The 15,672-nt window shown below is 36.0% G+C and overlaps 1 protein-coding gene across 3 annotated transcripts in view; it reads right to left on the reverse strand.

Annotated features, from left to right (window-relative positions):
• Positions 1 to 15,672, reverse strand: part of Cdc73 (cell division cycle 73) — a 133,725-nt gene that overhangs the window by 41,701 nt on the left and 76,352 nt on the right. For all 3 annotated transcript variants that reach the window (XM_060364413.1, XM_060364411.1, XM_060364412.1), the window contains exons 11-13: positions 14,948 to 15,005; positions 5,753 to 5,788; positions 5,359 to 5,446 (exon numbers count right to left, since the gene is read on the reverse strand). In XM_060364413.1, coding sequence (XP_060220396.1) covers positions 5,359 to 5,446; positions 5,753 to 5,788; positions 14,948 to 15,005 — 182 coding nt within the window. The remainder of the gene's footprint in view (positions 1 to 5,358; positions 5,447 to 5,752; positions 5,789 to 14,947; positions 15,006 to 15,672) is intronic.

The raw sequence follows: 15,672 nt of genomic DNA on the forward strand, positions 1-15,672 counted from the left end.
GTAGAAACGACCTGAGTTTTAGGAACTCCTCAAGGTCTCTAGGTAAAATCAAACTATAACAATTCCTTTTAAAAGCTAATCGAAGAGTAACCTCATCAGGACTTCATCTAAAAGTTTTTGAACTGTCTCTAAAACAGTGGTTCTCAACCTTCTTATTGCTGTGACCCTTTTGTGGTGACCACAATCATAAAATGATTTTTGTTGCTACTTCATAACTGTAATTTTGCTACTATTATGAATGATAATATAAATATCTGTGTTTTCCATGGTCTTAGTGAAGACTTTCTATGAAATGGTTGTTAGGCCCCCAAAGGGGTCAAGACCCAAAGCTCTAAAGAATTCAGGTAATAAAGAAAATAATTTTGTAAACTTTTACTTCAGCTTTTATTAGACAAAAATGTTTTCTCCCAAATAAGTAATATTTGGTCAACAACTACACATTGATTTCCAAAGTGGTTGTATAAGTTTACATTCCCACCAGCAGTAGAGAAGGGTTCCCCTCTCTCCACATCCTCTCCAGCATGTACTGTCACTTGAGTTTTTGATCTTAGCCATTCTGATGAGTGTAAAGTGAAATCTCAGGGTCTTTTTGATTTGCATTTCCCTGATGACTAAGGACATTGAGCATTTCTTCAAGTGTTTCTCTACCATTCTATATTCCTCTATTGAGAATTCTGTTTAGCTCTGTACCCCATTTTTTAATTGGATTATTTGATTTGTTGCTTTTTAACTTCTTGAGTTCCTTATATATTCTGGACATTAGCCCTCTGTCAGATATAGGGTTGAAGATCCTTTCCCAGTCTGTGGGCTAAGGGGCCCAGGGGTCTTTTCTGAGACTGATACTCCAACCAAGGACCATGCATGGAAACAACCTAGAACCCCTGCACAGATGAAGCCCATGGCAGCTCAGTATCCACATGTGTGCCCTAGTTAAGAAGAACAGGGACTGTCTCTAATATAACTCAGTGGCTGGCTCTTTGATCACTTCACCCTGAGTGAGGAGCACAGCCTTACCAGGCCACAGAGAAAGACAATGCAACCAGTCCTGATGAGACATGATAGGCTGGGGTCAGATGGACGGGCAAGAGGACCTCCCCTATCAGTGGACATGGGGAAGGGCATGGGTGAAGATGAAGGAGGGAGGGTGGGGTTGGGAGAGCATGAGAAAGGGGGCTACAGCTGGGATACAAAGTGAATAAACTGTAATTAATTAAAAAAAGAAAAAGAAAGAAAAAGACTTGGTAAAATTTAATAAGTAAATAAATAAATTGAAAAGAAACTACACAATGAACCTTCCCCTCCAGCCCATTTCTATTCCTTTGTGTCACCACCCATCAATCACCAGGAAAACTTTCTACCTGGGAACACGGTGGCCACAACAGGCTGTGACTCAAGAGAGGTTATTTTCAGTATTCTTTAAATCCTCCATTACAATCTTTCCAGTTTCACTCTCAGTGATGTGACAAGCAGCTTGCAGAAGCACCTCTTCCCAGCCTCCATTCCATGGGGACTCTTCGTGATACAGACTGTTTAGCTCTCTTTTCCACCTACCCTCTCAGCCTTCTATTCTAGACAACTCCATCCCTTTCTATCACCCACCAATCTCCAGAAACACTTTGTACCAGGGACCCCAGTGGCTACACGGGGATGGAACTCAGGTAAAATAGTCTCATTATCATTCCTATCCTTCTTTACATTCTCTCTAGACTTATTCAACCTGCTTGCAAGAGGCATTCCTACACCCCAACTCACTTCACTAAGGACTCTACCTCTAAGTGCAGAATCAGATACCTACCCGTGGCCCTTTCATCTCTGTTTCTCCAGACTTATTCTTTGCCCTTCTACAGCCTGATCATAGAAGCCCTTCTTCTTATCACACCCCCACTCCTGAGAACTCCATCTGTGATGCCTGCCCAATACTCCTAGCTGTTTCCCACAATGAACCCAGCCTTTACTCCTAGCCTATTTCCATTCCTTTTTACCACCCACTGACACACAAGACCCCTCAGCCACCAACTTGCCTAGGATCCAAGAAGGAAAACATCAGCCAGAGAATGGAACACACACCCAATAAAGACAAGACCAGATATCAGCACCAAAAAAACATCTCAAACATCGGAATTCCAGGTGCCTAGACATAAGCACAAAAATACACACATGAACAGTCAAGTCAATAAGCTTCTATCAGAAGCCAGAAATCCTATTACAGTAGACCTTGAGAAATGCAATCTAGCTGGAGCATGAGGCAAATATTTCAGAATAGCAAGTATAAATATACTCAAGTTTCTTAAAGAGGAAAAAATTCTCTTTAAGGTTCTTAAAGAGAATAAATCCCTTAATAAAGCCTGTAGGGAAAAAAAGGTGAATAAAATAACGAACACAATTCAAGACAGAAAAGCTAGTATGTTAAACAAAAAAAATGGTTACCTCAAAGAAAATGTTAAATCAGGGAGAGAGAGAGAGAGAGAGAGAGAGAGAGAGAGAGAGAGAAAGGAAAGAGAGAGAAAGAAAAAGAGAGAAAAAGAGAGAAAAAGAGAGAAAGAACGAAAGAACGAAAGGAAGGAAGGAAGGAAGGAAGGAAGGAAGGAAGGAAGGAAGGAAGGAAGGAAGGAAGGGAAAGAGAGAATGAGAAAGAAAGAAAGAAAGAAAGAAAGAAAGAAAGAAAGAAAGAAAGAAAGAAAGAAAGAAAGAAAGGAAGGAAGGAAGGAAGGAAGGAAGGAAGGAAGGAAGGAAGAGAAAGAGAGAATGAGAAAGAAAGAAAGAGAAAGAAAGAAAGAAAGAAAGAAAGAAAGAAAGAAAGAAAGAGAGAAAAAGAGAAAATAAAGAAAGGAAGAGAGAGAAAGAGGGAGAGAGGGAAGGAACGAACGAACAAACAAACAAAACATCCAGAAATGTGGGACACTCTGAAAAAAAAGTCAAATCTATGAATAATAGGGGCAGAAAAGAAGAAACCCAGGTCAACTGCACAAAATATTTCCAGCAAAAATTTCCCCAAACTATCAAAGTCCAAGAACATATAGAATATACAAGAGCATACAGAACACCAGACAAGAATTTCCTCCCAACACATAATAAACAAAATACTAAATGTATAGAGCATAGAAAGGATATGAAAAGCTTCTAGGGAAAAAAACCAAGTATAACATAAGGCAGACACCTCACTTCCCAATGGAGATGCTAAAAGGCAGAGGTCCACATAAACACAAGAACGGAAAGAACACCTTCCATACTATTTGACCACCATCAATTAAACTAGACATCAACAGCAAAATTACACAAAGACATGAAAACTAAACTCACTACTGAAGGAAAAAATATGTCAAGACAGAAATGAAAAAAATGTAAAAAGTTTCAGAATTGAATGAAATGAAATACAACATAACAAAACTTGTGTGACACAAAGAAGGCAGTTTTAAGAGAAAAAATCAAAGCACTAAGTGCCCACATTTAAAAAAAATTGGAGAGAGTTCATATTAGTAACTTAATGGCAGATCTGAAATTTCTAGAAAAAGAAATACCACACACAAAAAAGTATGTATAGCAAAAAATAATCCAACTCAGCTGAAATCAATAAAATAGAAACAAACAAGCAAACAAAAACAATGAATTAATGACAGTAAAAGTTGGTTCTTTAAGAAAACCATTAAGATGAAATCCTTAGCCAAATGAACTAAGAAACAGAGAGAACAAGATCCAAATTACTAAAATTAGAGGAAAGAGGGTACATTACAACAGAGACCAAGGAAATCCACAGAATCAGAAATATTTTTAAGTCTGTACTCCAACAAACCAGAAAACCTACAAGTGAATAAATTTCTTGATCTATCAAAGTCAAATCAAGATCAAACTACTAGGGTCATCAAGAATCTAAGACTGGATGATGAGTAAACCTTAAAATACTATTCTGATAAAAGAATATAACAATAAAATGACTCTGGTGGTTTAAATGAGAATGGTCTCCATAGGTTCCTATGTTTGAATGCTTAGTCCCAGTTATTAGAACTGTTTGGAAAGGATTAGGAAGTGTAGTCTTGTTGAAGCAGATGTGACCTTGTTAAAAAGTCTACTGAAGGTAGACTTGAGGTTTCAAAAGACCCCGCACAGCCAGGTCTCATTCTTTCTCTCTACCTATAACTTACGAGATAAAAAGTGAGCTCTTAGCTACTGAAACTCCAGAGCCATGCTTGAATGCCAACTGCCACCATCTTAAAACTGGAAGCAAGGCCCCCAATTAAATGCCTACTATAAAAGTTACCTTGGGCATGATATTTCATCACACAGAGAAACAACTAAGATAGATTCCTGATGACATTCTGCTCTACCCACAGATCTATGCCTCACTCAGCTAACACCAGAGACACTTCTTTTTGCAGTAAATGGAAACTAACAGAGAGACCCACAGCTGGACACTGTTCAGAGAGTGAGACATTGAAACACTGAGTAAAAAATGGGATGTCTTCATCATACCTGTCCCCTTAGAGGTCAGTGATGAATGTGAATGTGGAAGAGAGTATATGGAAAGACTGAGAGTCTAGGTGATGGATGACTCCAAGAAACTTGTCTTTCATACACAACATTTCTGGTACTCAAATAAAATCACAAAAACCACTGCAGCAAACACAGGGTTTGCACATGTTAAAGCTAGAAAGAAGGGTCCCAATGCTAAGGGGAAAAGCAGATATATGCTTCTACCCCTAAACAAGAAGCTACCTGCAATTGATACCTACTGGCATAGAAAAATTCATTTTCTCCAATGGAGTCTTGCTGGGTATATTAACGACACATCAGGGTAGGTCCCCTCTCAATGAGTAGAATGGAATTTATACACTTTTTGGGTCTTACTGGTCTTTACTTGTATATTCTGGTTTCCATTTTTGTGTAGGGTTTTGTTTATTTCTTTGTTTGTTAGACAGAGAGGGGAAGTGGGAGGAAGTTGGAGAGAAAAATCATGAAATTGGGTGAGTGGGAAGGTATGTGGAACCTGGGAAGAGTTTAGGAAGAGGAAAAAAATAACCAGAATTTAGTATATGGAGCAAATTTTTTTTTCAATTAAAAAAAAAATATAGTACCATAGGAGGGTTTAGAGGGAAGAAAGGAAAGGGAAAACTGATATAATTATATAATATTAAAAAAATCAAAACTACATATTAACATCAGTGTCTCATAAAGAACAAGTATAACTAATTATTTAAAAAAAAAAAAGAAAGAAAGAAAGAAAGACAGACTATAAATTAGCAGTGGTAGTGGGGCAGAGGCGAGGCCAGCTTGGAGTAAATTTCAGGACAGCCAAGGCTACACAGAGAAATCCTGTCTTGAAAACAAACAAACAAATTACAACAAAATCTATAAATTACGTACTTCAGGTCTTGTAGAAGGTCTTTTGCATTAAGCATAGTTATTAGAGAAGTGGTAGCTGCAGGAATAATAATAATGGGTGTTCGTGACCCTGTAAAGAAAAAAATTTTAAGATAAAATAGAATCATCACCATTATTATTATTATTGTTGTTGTTGAAATTACTTTTGATATTAAAATAATTTTAAAATTTATAACCTTAATTATTTTAGACTAAATTATTTTAAATTAGCAATAATGGCAAAAATATTTAGTAACTCATGTGGCTTATTTACTGCCAAGCAAAAATACCACACAGATAGAGTCAACATACATAATATACAAGAATATTAGCCCTGATTTTGCAACCTAGTTTACCCACATTTACCTGATAAAGTAAATCAAAGGCACAATCATACCTTTCTTCTGATTTGGAGGAGGTCTTGCTTGAGAAACTATAAATAAAATAAAAAAAAATAATTGTTATTTAAAAATAAAACATTATTTCCAACTTACAAGGGAAGCCTAAACATGGCTGATATTCATATGACTCACGGTGAAACAAAATACCCCGCATTTTATGCCTCTGCTTTTTACAAATATTAAAATGCCGTAGCATTACTCATCAACTTGGTGTCACAAGAAACATATATATATATAACATATATATAAACATAATATAACAGTGCTACATAGTATGATCATGGATGTCTAGATCTGGTATATAAAGAAAATAGTTTTATAATACAGCGAGTAACTGTTATAAGTGTGAAAGCAGAGTACCAAAAGAACATCTAATACCGTAAAATCAGGAGAGGAAATCTGAGGAAAGAAAAAGAAGCTACTGGGGATTAAGATCTGAAATAGTTTTTAAATTATTTCCTTTTTAAAAAAAAAATTATTTATTATAGTGTTCTGCCTTCATGTATGCCTGCATGCCAGAAGAGCGCACCAGATCTCATTATAGATGGATATGAGCTACCACATGGTTGCTGGGAATTGAACTCATGACCTCTGGAAGAGCAGCCAGTGCTCTTAGCCTCTGAGCCACCTCTCCAGCCCCCTAGATTATTTTCTCTTTAAAATTTTTTACATTTTTAAATGACTTTTAGTCGAAGAAAAACCACTAAAAGCAGTCAGTCAACTATATCTAGATATCTATCTAATCTATACTGTCTAGAAATTGTCTTAGTGTTAGTAACCACAGTTGTATTACAAAATAAAAATATTTCTGGTGCTTTTATTCTATATACAGCAGCACAGAAATATGTTAGCATACGCATTAACTTAATTCATGATCTATGCAAGAGAATAGTGCTGTATGTTTAGATTTACTATTTATATAACATCTTCTGAAAAAAAATGTGTTACATGGAATCTAATTTTAAATTTCATTCTTCATGATACTGTGATGAAGAAAACAAGAAAGTGAGCATTTATCAAGACCATGGAATTACACACAGGAAAAAAAAGTAAATACTAACATTTAAGAAACATTATTAGGTGGAGAAAATTCAGAAACACTCTGAACACAAAGGTAGACTGATATCTATGAGTTCTGTTCTACAGAGTAAGTTCCAGGCCAGCCAAAGCTACACAGAAAAACTCTGTCTCAAACCTTCTCTCCCTATTCCCCCCCAAACAACAACAACAAAACAAAAACAAAAAACAAAGAAAACCACAACAAAAACCGAAACAAATCATTTAGGAGAGTAGAAAGATCTCAGGATAGACTGAAGAATGTGGTAATATACTGCAGTTACATAATAACAGCTTAGGAAGGAGACAGGGTGTGTGACAATGAGATGGTAACACAACTAAACTATGCATGGGGTCTCTAAGACTAGATGCAAAAGAAACTATCTGAAAGCTTTATCTAGCTGCTAATAGTTGTTCCACCCGGAAATATATTTTAGCAACTCCAAAATCACTACCTTTATGTTAAAAAATTAAACTAGTAAACAGTGGATAGTAAGGAAAAAATTCACATTCAATGTCAGTCCTCACAAACAGTTACCACTTGTAAGTGAATACAGAACACATTTTTGAAAGAAACTCCATTCTTTAGAGAGCAAGATACTACATCCTAATGAATTCTTCATACTCTGCAGTTATTTTCTTGTGACTATACAGTGCACTGTATAATCTTTCCATCATTACAAAGACTAAATCACACATATACATATTTGTAATAATTTCATTTTTCCTCATCCCAAGGAAACACAAACTTTATTAACTCATTTCTAAGATCATGAATAAATCTGAATAGCTAGATCATATTAACTGGTGTATTATATAGTCTTAGGAAACAGCATTTGGTGAAGGATAGGCTAGTGACATATTCAACAGAAAAATGGACACATAGCAGAGAAAAGATGCTATGAAAGAGAAATGAGAAAGAGAATCGATGTCATTTCAGTCAGATTTCTTTGTTTTCTACCAAGGGAATCTACAGATAAATTTAGGAAAGTAGAGCAACATTTGCTAAAATAAAGGCTCAAAAGACCAAGGACAAGAAAAATAAAAAATTTAAAGAGCTCACACATATAAGTAAAGTTCATAAAATAATTACAAAAAAAAGTAGTAATTGTTTCCTACTGTTTTAAGTACCGAAATTGTGAAACTACCTTAAGTACCAAAGCAGGGGCACTGTGAAACTCAAGTTGATAAGCCTAATTAAAAAAAAAAAAAAAAAAAAAAAATCCAGTGCTCACAATAAAAATTCTGTATGGTATGTTCATCAATTTGCCTAGTTAATATTGTGAAAATAGCTACACAAACAAGTGATCTTATTTCACTATGATTTTCATCAAACTCCCAATGACATTCTTTACAGAAATAGATGGGGTGGACCTAAATTTTATATGTAAGCATAAAAGCTCTTGACTAGCCATGAAAATAGTGACCAAACAAACAAACAAACAAAAATCATTTGGTTTCAGATTATACTACAAAGCCATAGTAACAGCAAATGTACAGTACCAACATTTAAAATAAAAAAACATATGGACAAAAGGAATAAAATGGAGGACTCAGAAATAAATCCACACAGCTACAGCCACCTAATTTTTGACAAAGATTTCGCTTTCTTTCCTCCTGTACAAAAATTAACTCAAACTGAATTCAAGCCCTTAAGCAAAGACATGAAGCTGAAAGTGCTAGGTCAGAATAAGGAAATGTTGTTAAGGACTTAAAGCACTGAAAGGATTTCTGAGGACTCCAAGCCCAGAAAATAACCCCTAGCACATTTAAATGAACGACATAAGGTGAAAGGCTCTGCACAGCAATGATGACAGCAGAGTGAATGGCCTACAGGACAGGAAACTTCTGTCAGTTGCACACTGCATAAGGGATTAATATCTTAACTCTATAAAGAGCTTGAGAAACTAAACATACACAAAAAATTATCTAGTAAAAAAATGGGTATATAAAATGAAAATGCTTCTTAGAGATCTTAGTACAAATAACAACAGAAAAAAGTACATCCTTAGCTATCAAGGAATTGCAAATAAAAATTACATTGTGATTCTCTATCACTTATGTGAGAATTAACATGAAAAAAAAGGAAAAAAAAAAAAAAAAAAAAAAAAAAAAAAAAGAAAGAAAGCCAGGAAAATTGCTCAGCAGTCAAAGGCATTTGCTGACAAGCATGACAACTGAGTTCAGTCCCCAAGACACACATGGTAGGAAAAGATCATACTTCTACAAATTGAGTTCTGATTTCCATACACGCACCAAAGGGTTCTCTCTCTCTCTCTCTCTCTCTCTCTCTCTCTCTCTCTCTCTCTCTCTCTCTCTGTCCCCCACCCCATTTATTGGCAAGGATTTGAGGAGAAAGATGAGGAGAAACACTTACACTAAAGGCAAAATGTAATTTAGGGTAGCCACTATGGAATTCTACATGGTGGCAGGTTCCTCAGGGAAAAAAAAAAAAAAAAGACTAAGAACAGAAATACCACAAGATTCTGATATATATCACATACACACATATATATAGAGATATATGTACATTAAAAGACGAATGAGTACGAAAATGTAGCATATATACATAACAGTGTTAGATTCAGCTGTAACAAAACACAAGCATGAGCTAGAAAATGGTTCAGCAAGTAAGTCATTTGTTGTGCAAGCACAAAGATCTATATTTGGATACTGCAACCAATTGTCAGGTACAGTTATGAGTGCCTTTACTTGGAGATGACGAAAGTAGTTAAAGATAGGTAGGTCACTGAAGCTCACTGGCCAGCCAATCTAGCCTAATCCATGAATTCTAGCTTTGCTGAAAGATTCTGTCTCAAACTAGAGTCATTGAGAAGGACACTGAAAACTCATGATCACCAAACATGCAACAACGGTATATAATACATACACAAAAGAACAAAATAAGCCAGACTCAGAAAGACAAACAGGATACTTTCCCTCATATTATGAAGCCTAGATTTTTTACAAAAAACTTATTTTAATATATGCTTATACACATCATAAAAACAGAAAGAGGACTAATTTTTAAGGGGAAGGGGAAGCAGGAGATAGTAATGGATAGTTCAATGCATTTGATATGCTAAAATGGTCAAGGCACTCGGTATGCTGGAACAAAAAATATCAGTATGAAACTGTTTGCTCTGGAATGAATGCACATTAATATGTGTTTTTGAAATAAAAGTAAGCAAGCATTATAGCAGAGTGATCAATAGCAAGGGTCTGAGCTCATGATTTAACTCATTACCCACGTTTGCTACTGCCTATCTAAATTAAACTGGGACTGTGGCTCACTTTACCCAGTCTCAAGTTCCTTCAACTGAAGAACAGATACAATTCTACATCCTACTAAATGTCATAAAAAATTAAAAATAATGATGTAATCCAGGTCCTTAGCCAGACATGGCATATTTTATGTCACTTACCGAGCCCTGTTGCTGCTGCTGCTACTACTTAAGCAAATACAATAACTGTTGTTTTCAGCCAAAAGAAATATTACTGTTCCTTTGCTTAGTTACAAATAACTGGACTCCTTAAAACCTCTTATACAGTCATTGAAGAGAGTGAGATCTGTCCTCATAGACCTTTCAACCTGGGGCGTTGAGCTCTGGATCCACCCAATCTCCCCATTTCTAACTAGCAGTGACTATAGACATGTGCTACCAACCATTCTGACAACACACTAATCTGACATAGGTGCTGTGGAATCTCAATTAAATTTTTATTTACAAGGGATATTGAAATGTTTGATTCTTCCCTTCCCAATTATTTTTAAGCCAGAAAGCAACATGATACAATTTTCATCTCATCTCTTTTACTTAAAGAAAAGTTGGGTATTTAGACAGGGATTAAACAGAGAATGTTTTGGAGGAGATGTCATGGCACAGGCCTTTAATCCCAGCAGAGGGTAGAGGCATAGGCAGGCATATTTGGTTTTGCAGTGTGCCTGGCATACATAGTGAGCTTCTGGCCAGCAGGAGCTAAAGAAAGCAGCTAGAGCTTTCCTCAAATTATATGTGATTTAAATGAGGGCTTTGTCCCCCCTATTGCTGTACTCCTATCTAAGGCTAAGTAGAAAAGAGTAGTAACAATTACCATTCAATTGGTTGAGTTAACTGAATTATGAAAAAAGATTTTTACACGTTTAGATGCCCTTGACAGTTTCTGCCATGTATCTTTGAGAAGGCAGAGTGGAAGCATAAAAATAGACTAACACAATGTGGTCCACTGACTACAATGTAAGATGTTCTAATTAAAGAAAATGGTGGGTCTTAAGTTGAGGGAGAGACTAAGAAGTGAAACAGGTGAAGGAGGTATGCAAAAAACTAAATCTGAGAGAACTGACTCAGAAGCTAGGAAAGGTATAAGGAGATATGAAGAATGCCTTAAGCTTGGGGGCTAAAAAAAAAAAAGACTTAATAGTAGTGTCACTTACTGAAGTATATAGAGAGATACCTTGATTTGTGCCCAATGTCAGGAAAATTGTTTGTTTTAAGATGCCTATAACTTATTTTCATGTAGAAGTGACAGCTAATATTTTTAGTATCAAGTGCCAAAGCTAGAAAAAGATAAAAATTTGGAAATCATCAGTATACACATTTTGGGGAGAAAGGGGCAAGACGGGGTTTCTCTGTACCCTGGAATTAACTCTGTAGAACAGGCTGGCCCCCAAGTCATAGACAGCTAGCTGTCAGCCTCTGCTTCCCAAGAGCTGGGATAAAAGGCATGTGCCACCACCGACCTGCTCAGCATACACACGTAAAACTATAGAATGGTTCTAGAAGTACTCCATCTAGCACATCACTTATATACTACATAACTAATACTGGAAGAAACTTGAATGAGGCAGACGAGTGATTTGATTCAACCTCACCTGAGTGTATGAAAAAAACAGACTAGAGCTATAGGCCATTTACTTAAGAAAAATTCTAAATTATAAGGAAACACTTTAAAGCTAGAAGGATGGGCACAGTGGCAAACATCTTTAATCTTGAATCAGGAAGTAGAGAAAGGTGAGTGTCTGTGAGTTCAAGGACAGCCTGGTCTACCAAATGAGTTTTACACCAAAGTTACACAGTAAGAACCTATCTCAAATAAAATAAAATTATATTATTTTAAAATAAAATAATAAAGAATAATAATAAAATTTTAAACCAGAAGAGCTGAATATGGATAGCTATGCATTAAAAAAAAGCAGGCGAAAGGCAAGTGATTTAATTGGGCTATAAAAAGGAGATAATAGTGGGGTTAAGACATTTAAGACTTATATTTCTGCATGTACTAGAAAACATATAACCATTGTTAGCTAGCTACTGTCCAAATTTCTTTAAAATCTGATATTTTTGTTAAACACTTTAAAAAGTGACATATTATGTAGCGATTTGCCTGGTACAGCATTACTAATATTTGACAAAGATAAGTTTAAAAAAATAATTTTACTGATCAGACATGGAATTCCATCCTTTAGGTCCCTAATCTAAGTGAGGACTATATAGTTCCTTCCCATTTCGAAATGCTATAAACCCTACCTAGAGGAGAGTTCAATTCCACACTGCCACGTGTACTACCTATTACACTGTCAGCTGTGTTTTGGGTAGTCACAGTTTTTTTTTTCTTCCCCAGTTTAAAAATCGCAAATAAACAAGTCAAAGATTAAACAATACCCCTTCGATTTCTACACACACGCACACACACACACACACACACACACACACACAGCACACTTGAATAAAGTGACTTGTTACATCAGTAACTTCCTTCTGTCCTTTGTTTTGTATACTGATTTTGAGAACTACAGAATGAACTCATACCAATTCACAGAATACAAAACTGGATGAGAATCCTCAAAGTGGTTTTTTTGTTGTTGTTTTACCTTTTCTGTAATTTCTGAATCTTTTATGTGATCTTCATTAGGCTAACAAACCACAACTTCATATCCTTCCCTTCAAAACTGTTAACAACTGTTTCTATATTGTAGCTATAATTCATGGATTTAATTCTTTGAACCCAGAGTCATCTGTCACTCCTGCTTATGTTACAGGAGTAACTTTCTTCTTCCTAGAAAGTGCTCTTTAGCTTATACAAATTCTGGCAAAGATTACATAGAAATAGTTACAAAATTTATTTAATTTATTTAATTGGCTATCAGGACAAATATACTATTAGTGTTTACATGGATCAGCAAAATCATTTTTTAGGTACCAAGAAGAAGAGATAGACTCTAAAATAGCTTTACTAGTACTCTATTTACTAGTACCAACTATTTCAAAAACGTAATTGTGGGATCTAGAAAAAGATCATCCTGAATGAGATATCCCAGAAGCAGAAAGACACATGGTATATACTCATAAATTAAAAGTGGATATTAGACATATAATATAGGATAATCATACTAAAATCTGTACACCTAAGGAAGCTAATCAAGAAGGAGGACCCTGGGTAAGATGCTCAGTCTTCATTCAGAAAGGCAAACAGGAAGGACATCGAAAGAGGGAGAAAACAGGGAACAGGACAGGAGCCTATCACAGAGGGCCTCTGAAAGATTCTATCCAGCAGGGTAGCAAAGCAGTTGCTCTGACTCATAGCCAAACTTTGGGCAGCGTGCAGGGAATCTTATCAAAGAAGGGGGAGATACAAAGACCTGGAGGGGACAAGAGCTCCACAGGAGAGCAACACAACCAAAAAATCTGGGCACGGGGGTCTTTTTTGAGACTGATACTCCGAACAAGGACGATGCATAGAGATAACTGAGAACCCCTGCACAGATATAGCCCATGGCAGCTCAGCGTACAAGAGGGTTCCCCAGTATTAGGAACAGGGACCGTCTCTGACATGAATTCATGGGCTGGCTCTTTGATCACCTCCACCTGAGAGGGGAGCAGCCTTACCAGTCCACAGAGGAAGACAATGCAGCCACTCTTAATGAGACCTAATAGACTAGGGTAAGATGGAAGGAGAGGAAGACCTCCTCTATCATTGGACTTGGGGAGGAGCACAGGAGAAAAAGGAAGGGAGGGTGGGTTGAGAAGGGATGAGGGAGGGGGCTACAGCTGGGATACAAAGTAAATAAACTGTAATTAATAAAAATAAAAAAATTTAAAAAAATGTGGAACTTCTAAAGTGCTCACCAACACAAAAAATACCCCAAATTTGCATAGAATATCATGATTCTAAAAACAAATGTTATTAAATAAAGGAATACAAATAAATAAATCTTTGAAACAAATCTTTTTTATTGATTTTTTTATATTAATTACAATTGAAACAAATCTTAACCAAAATAAAGCCATCTAAAAATGCCCTTTAACTCTTCAAGTACAACAAACTGCTCAAACAAATGTTATCATGGTATAAGTTATATGTTACTGATACACACTGTCATATAACTTATGTTACTGATTTCTGTGATGGTCAACCTTGACTGTCAACTTGACAGGCTCTAGAATCATCTAAGAGACAAGCTTCCAGTCGTGTCTGAGAAACTGTGTAGGCAAAGTTAACCTCTGGAAGTGTCTGTAAGGGATTATACCAATCACACTAACTGAGATGAGAAGAGTCACCCTGAATGTAGGTGGCAATACTTCAGGAGCCAGGGTCCTGTGCCGCACGAAGAGAAGCTAACAAAGTGAGCACACAGTCCACCTCCCTCTGCTCCCTGACTGTGGATGCCATGTTACCAGCTTCTTCCAGCTCCTGCCACAATTTCCCTCCATGACGAACTGTACCCTTAATTTCTGAATCAAAACAAACCCTTCCTTAGGTTGCTTTTGCCAGATATTTTCTCACATAAACAAATAAGTAACCAAGCCTATAAATCAAATTGAAGAATAGACATCCAGTAAATAGTAAAAATCTAAACTTCAAAGATTCTGTAAATTGTACATTTTAACTTCTTTATGTTTTTCTGCTAAGAATATAAGGTTTGTGAATGATACTGACGAAACTTTAATAAGTATTTTCTGCATATCACCACAGTTTAAGACCTGCTATGGAATGCTGATGATTACTTTGAAGAAAAATGGCCTTTCAGTGTATGTAAGCAAAACAATGATTTCTTCAGATTACTACACATCAAAAAAAAAAAAAAACATTCATTTTTATGATCATCTAGAAAAACATCAGTTTTATATTTTTACCTGGTCTAGGTACAGGCTGAGCAGCAGGAGTTTGAGTCTTACGGGCAGATGCACCTTCCTTTAAAAGATAAAAATTGATCATGACATCAAAGTTCATTTACATAACAAGCACTTCAAGAACTCATATAGCTCTCCTATTCAGTCAGTTACTTGGCCAAAGCCTGTAAGTTTAAAAAATAAAATTAAATTAAATATTTAAGAGAATGAGGCAGAAGACTGTTGTGTGTCTGAGAACACCTACTGCTATACAGTGAGTTCTAGGCCATTCTGAGCTACATATGAGACCATGTCGCAATAAATAAATAAATAGATAGATAGATAAATAAATAAATAGATAGATAGACCCTGCCCCTAAAAAATTTACCGCTGCTACTGGCTTGTCTGCCTTGATGAAATAGATCATAAAGCCATGAGACAAAATAAACAAGTAAACAAAATCCCTCTTTATCTTTTATACTATTTTAAGGTATACTAATGAAGCTACTTAATGAAAAAGTACAGTGTTACAAATTAACAATTACTAAACGCTAGTAACATTTTTAATGATTTTCTTATGGCTAAAAAAAACAGTATTTCAGAAATAGTACTACTTGACTTTTTTTTGGGGGGGGAACTTCTGAAGCTTGCTTTTAGTGAAGTGCTGGGATCAAGCTTAAGGCTCTGTATCCATTAACATCCTAGTCCATCTACTTTAAAGTCAATTCCAACCTTTTCCTGTGAAAGTG

This window comes from Meriones unguiculatus, chromosome 11 (genome assembly GCF_030254825.1).
Source record: "Meriones unguiculatus strain TT.TT164.6M chromosome 11, Bangor_MerUng_6.1, whole genome shotgun sequence".
Lineage (NCBI taxonomy): Eukaryota > Metazoa > Chordata > Mammalia > Rodentia > Muridae > Meriones > Meriones unguiculatus.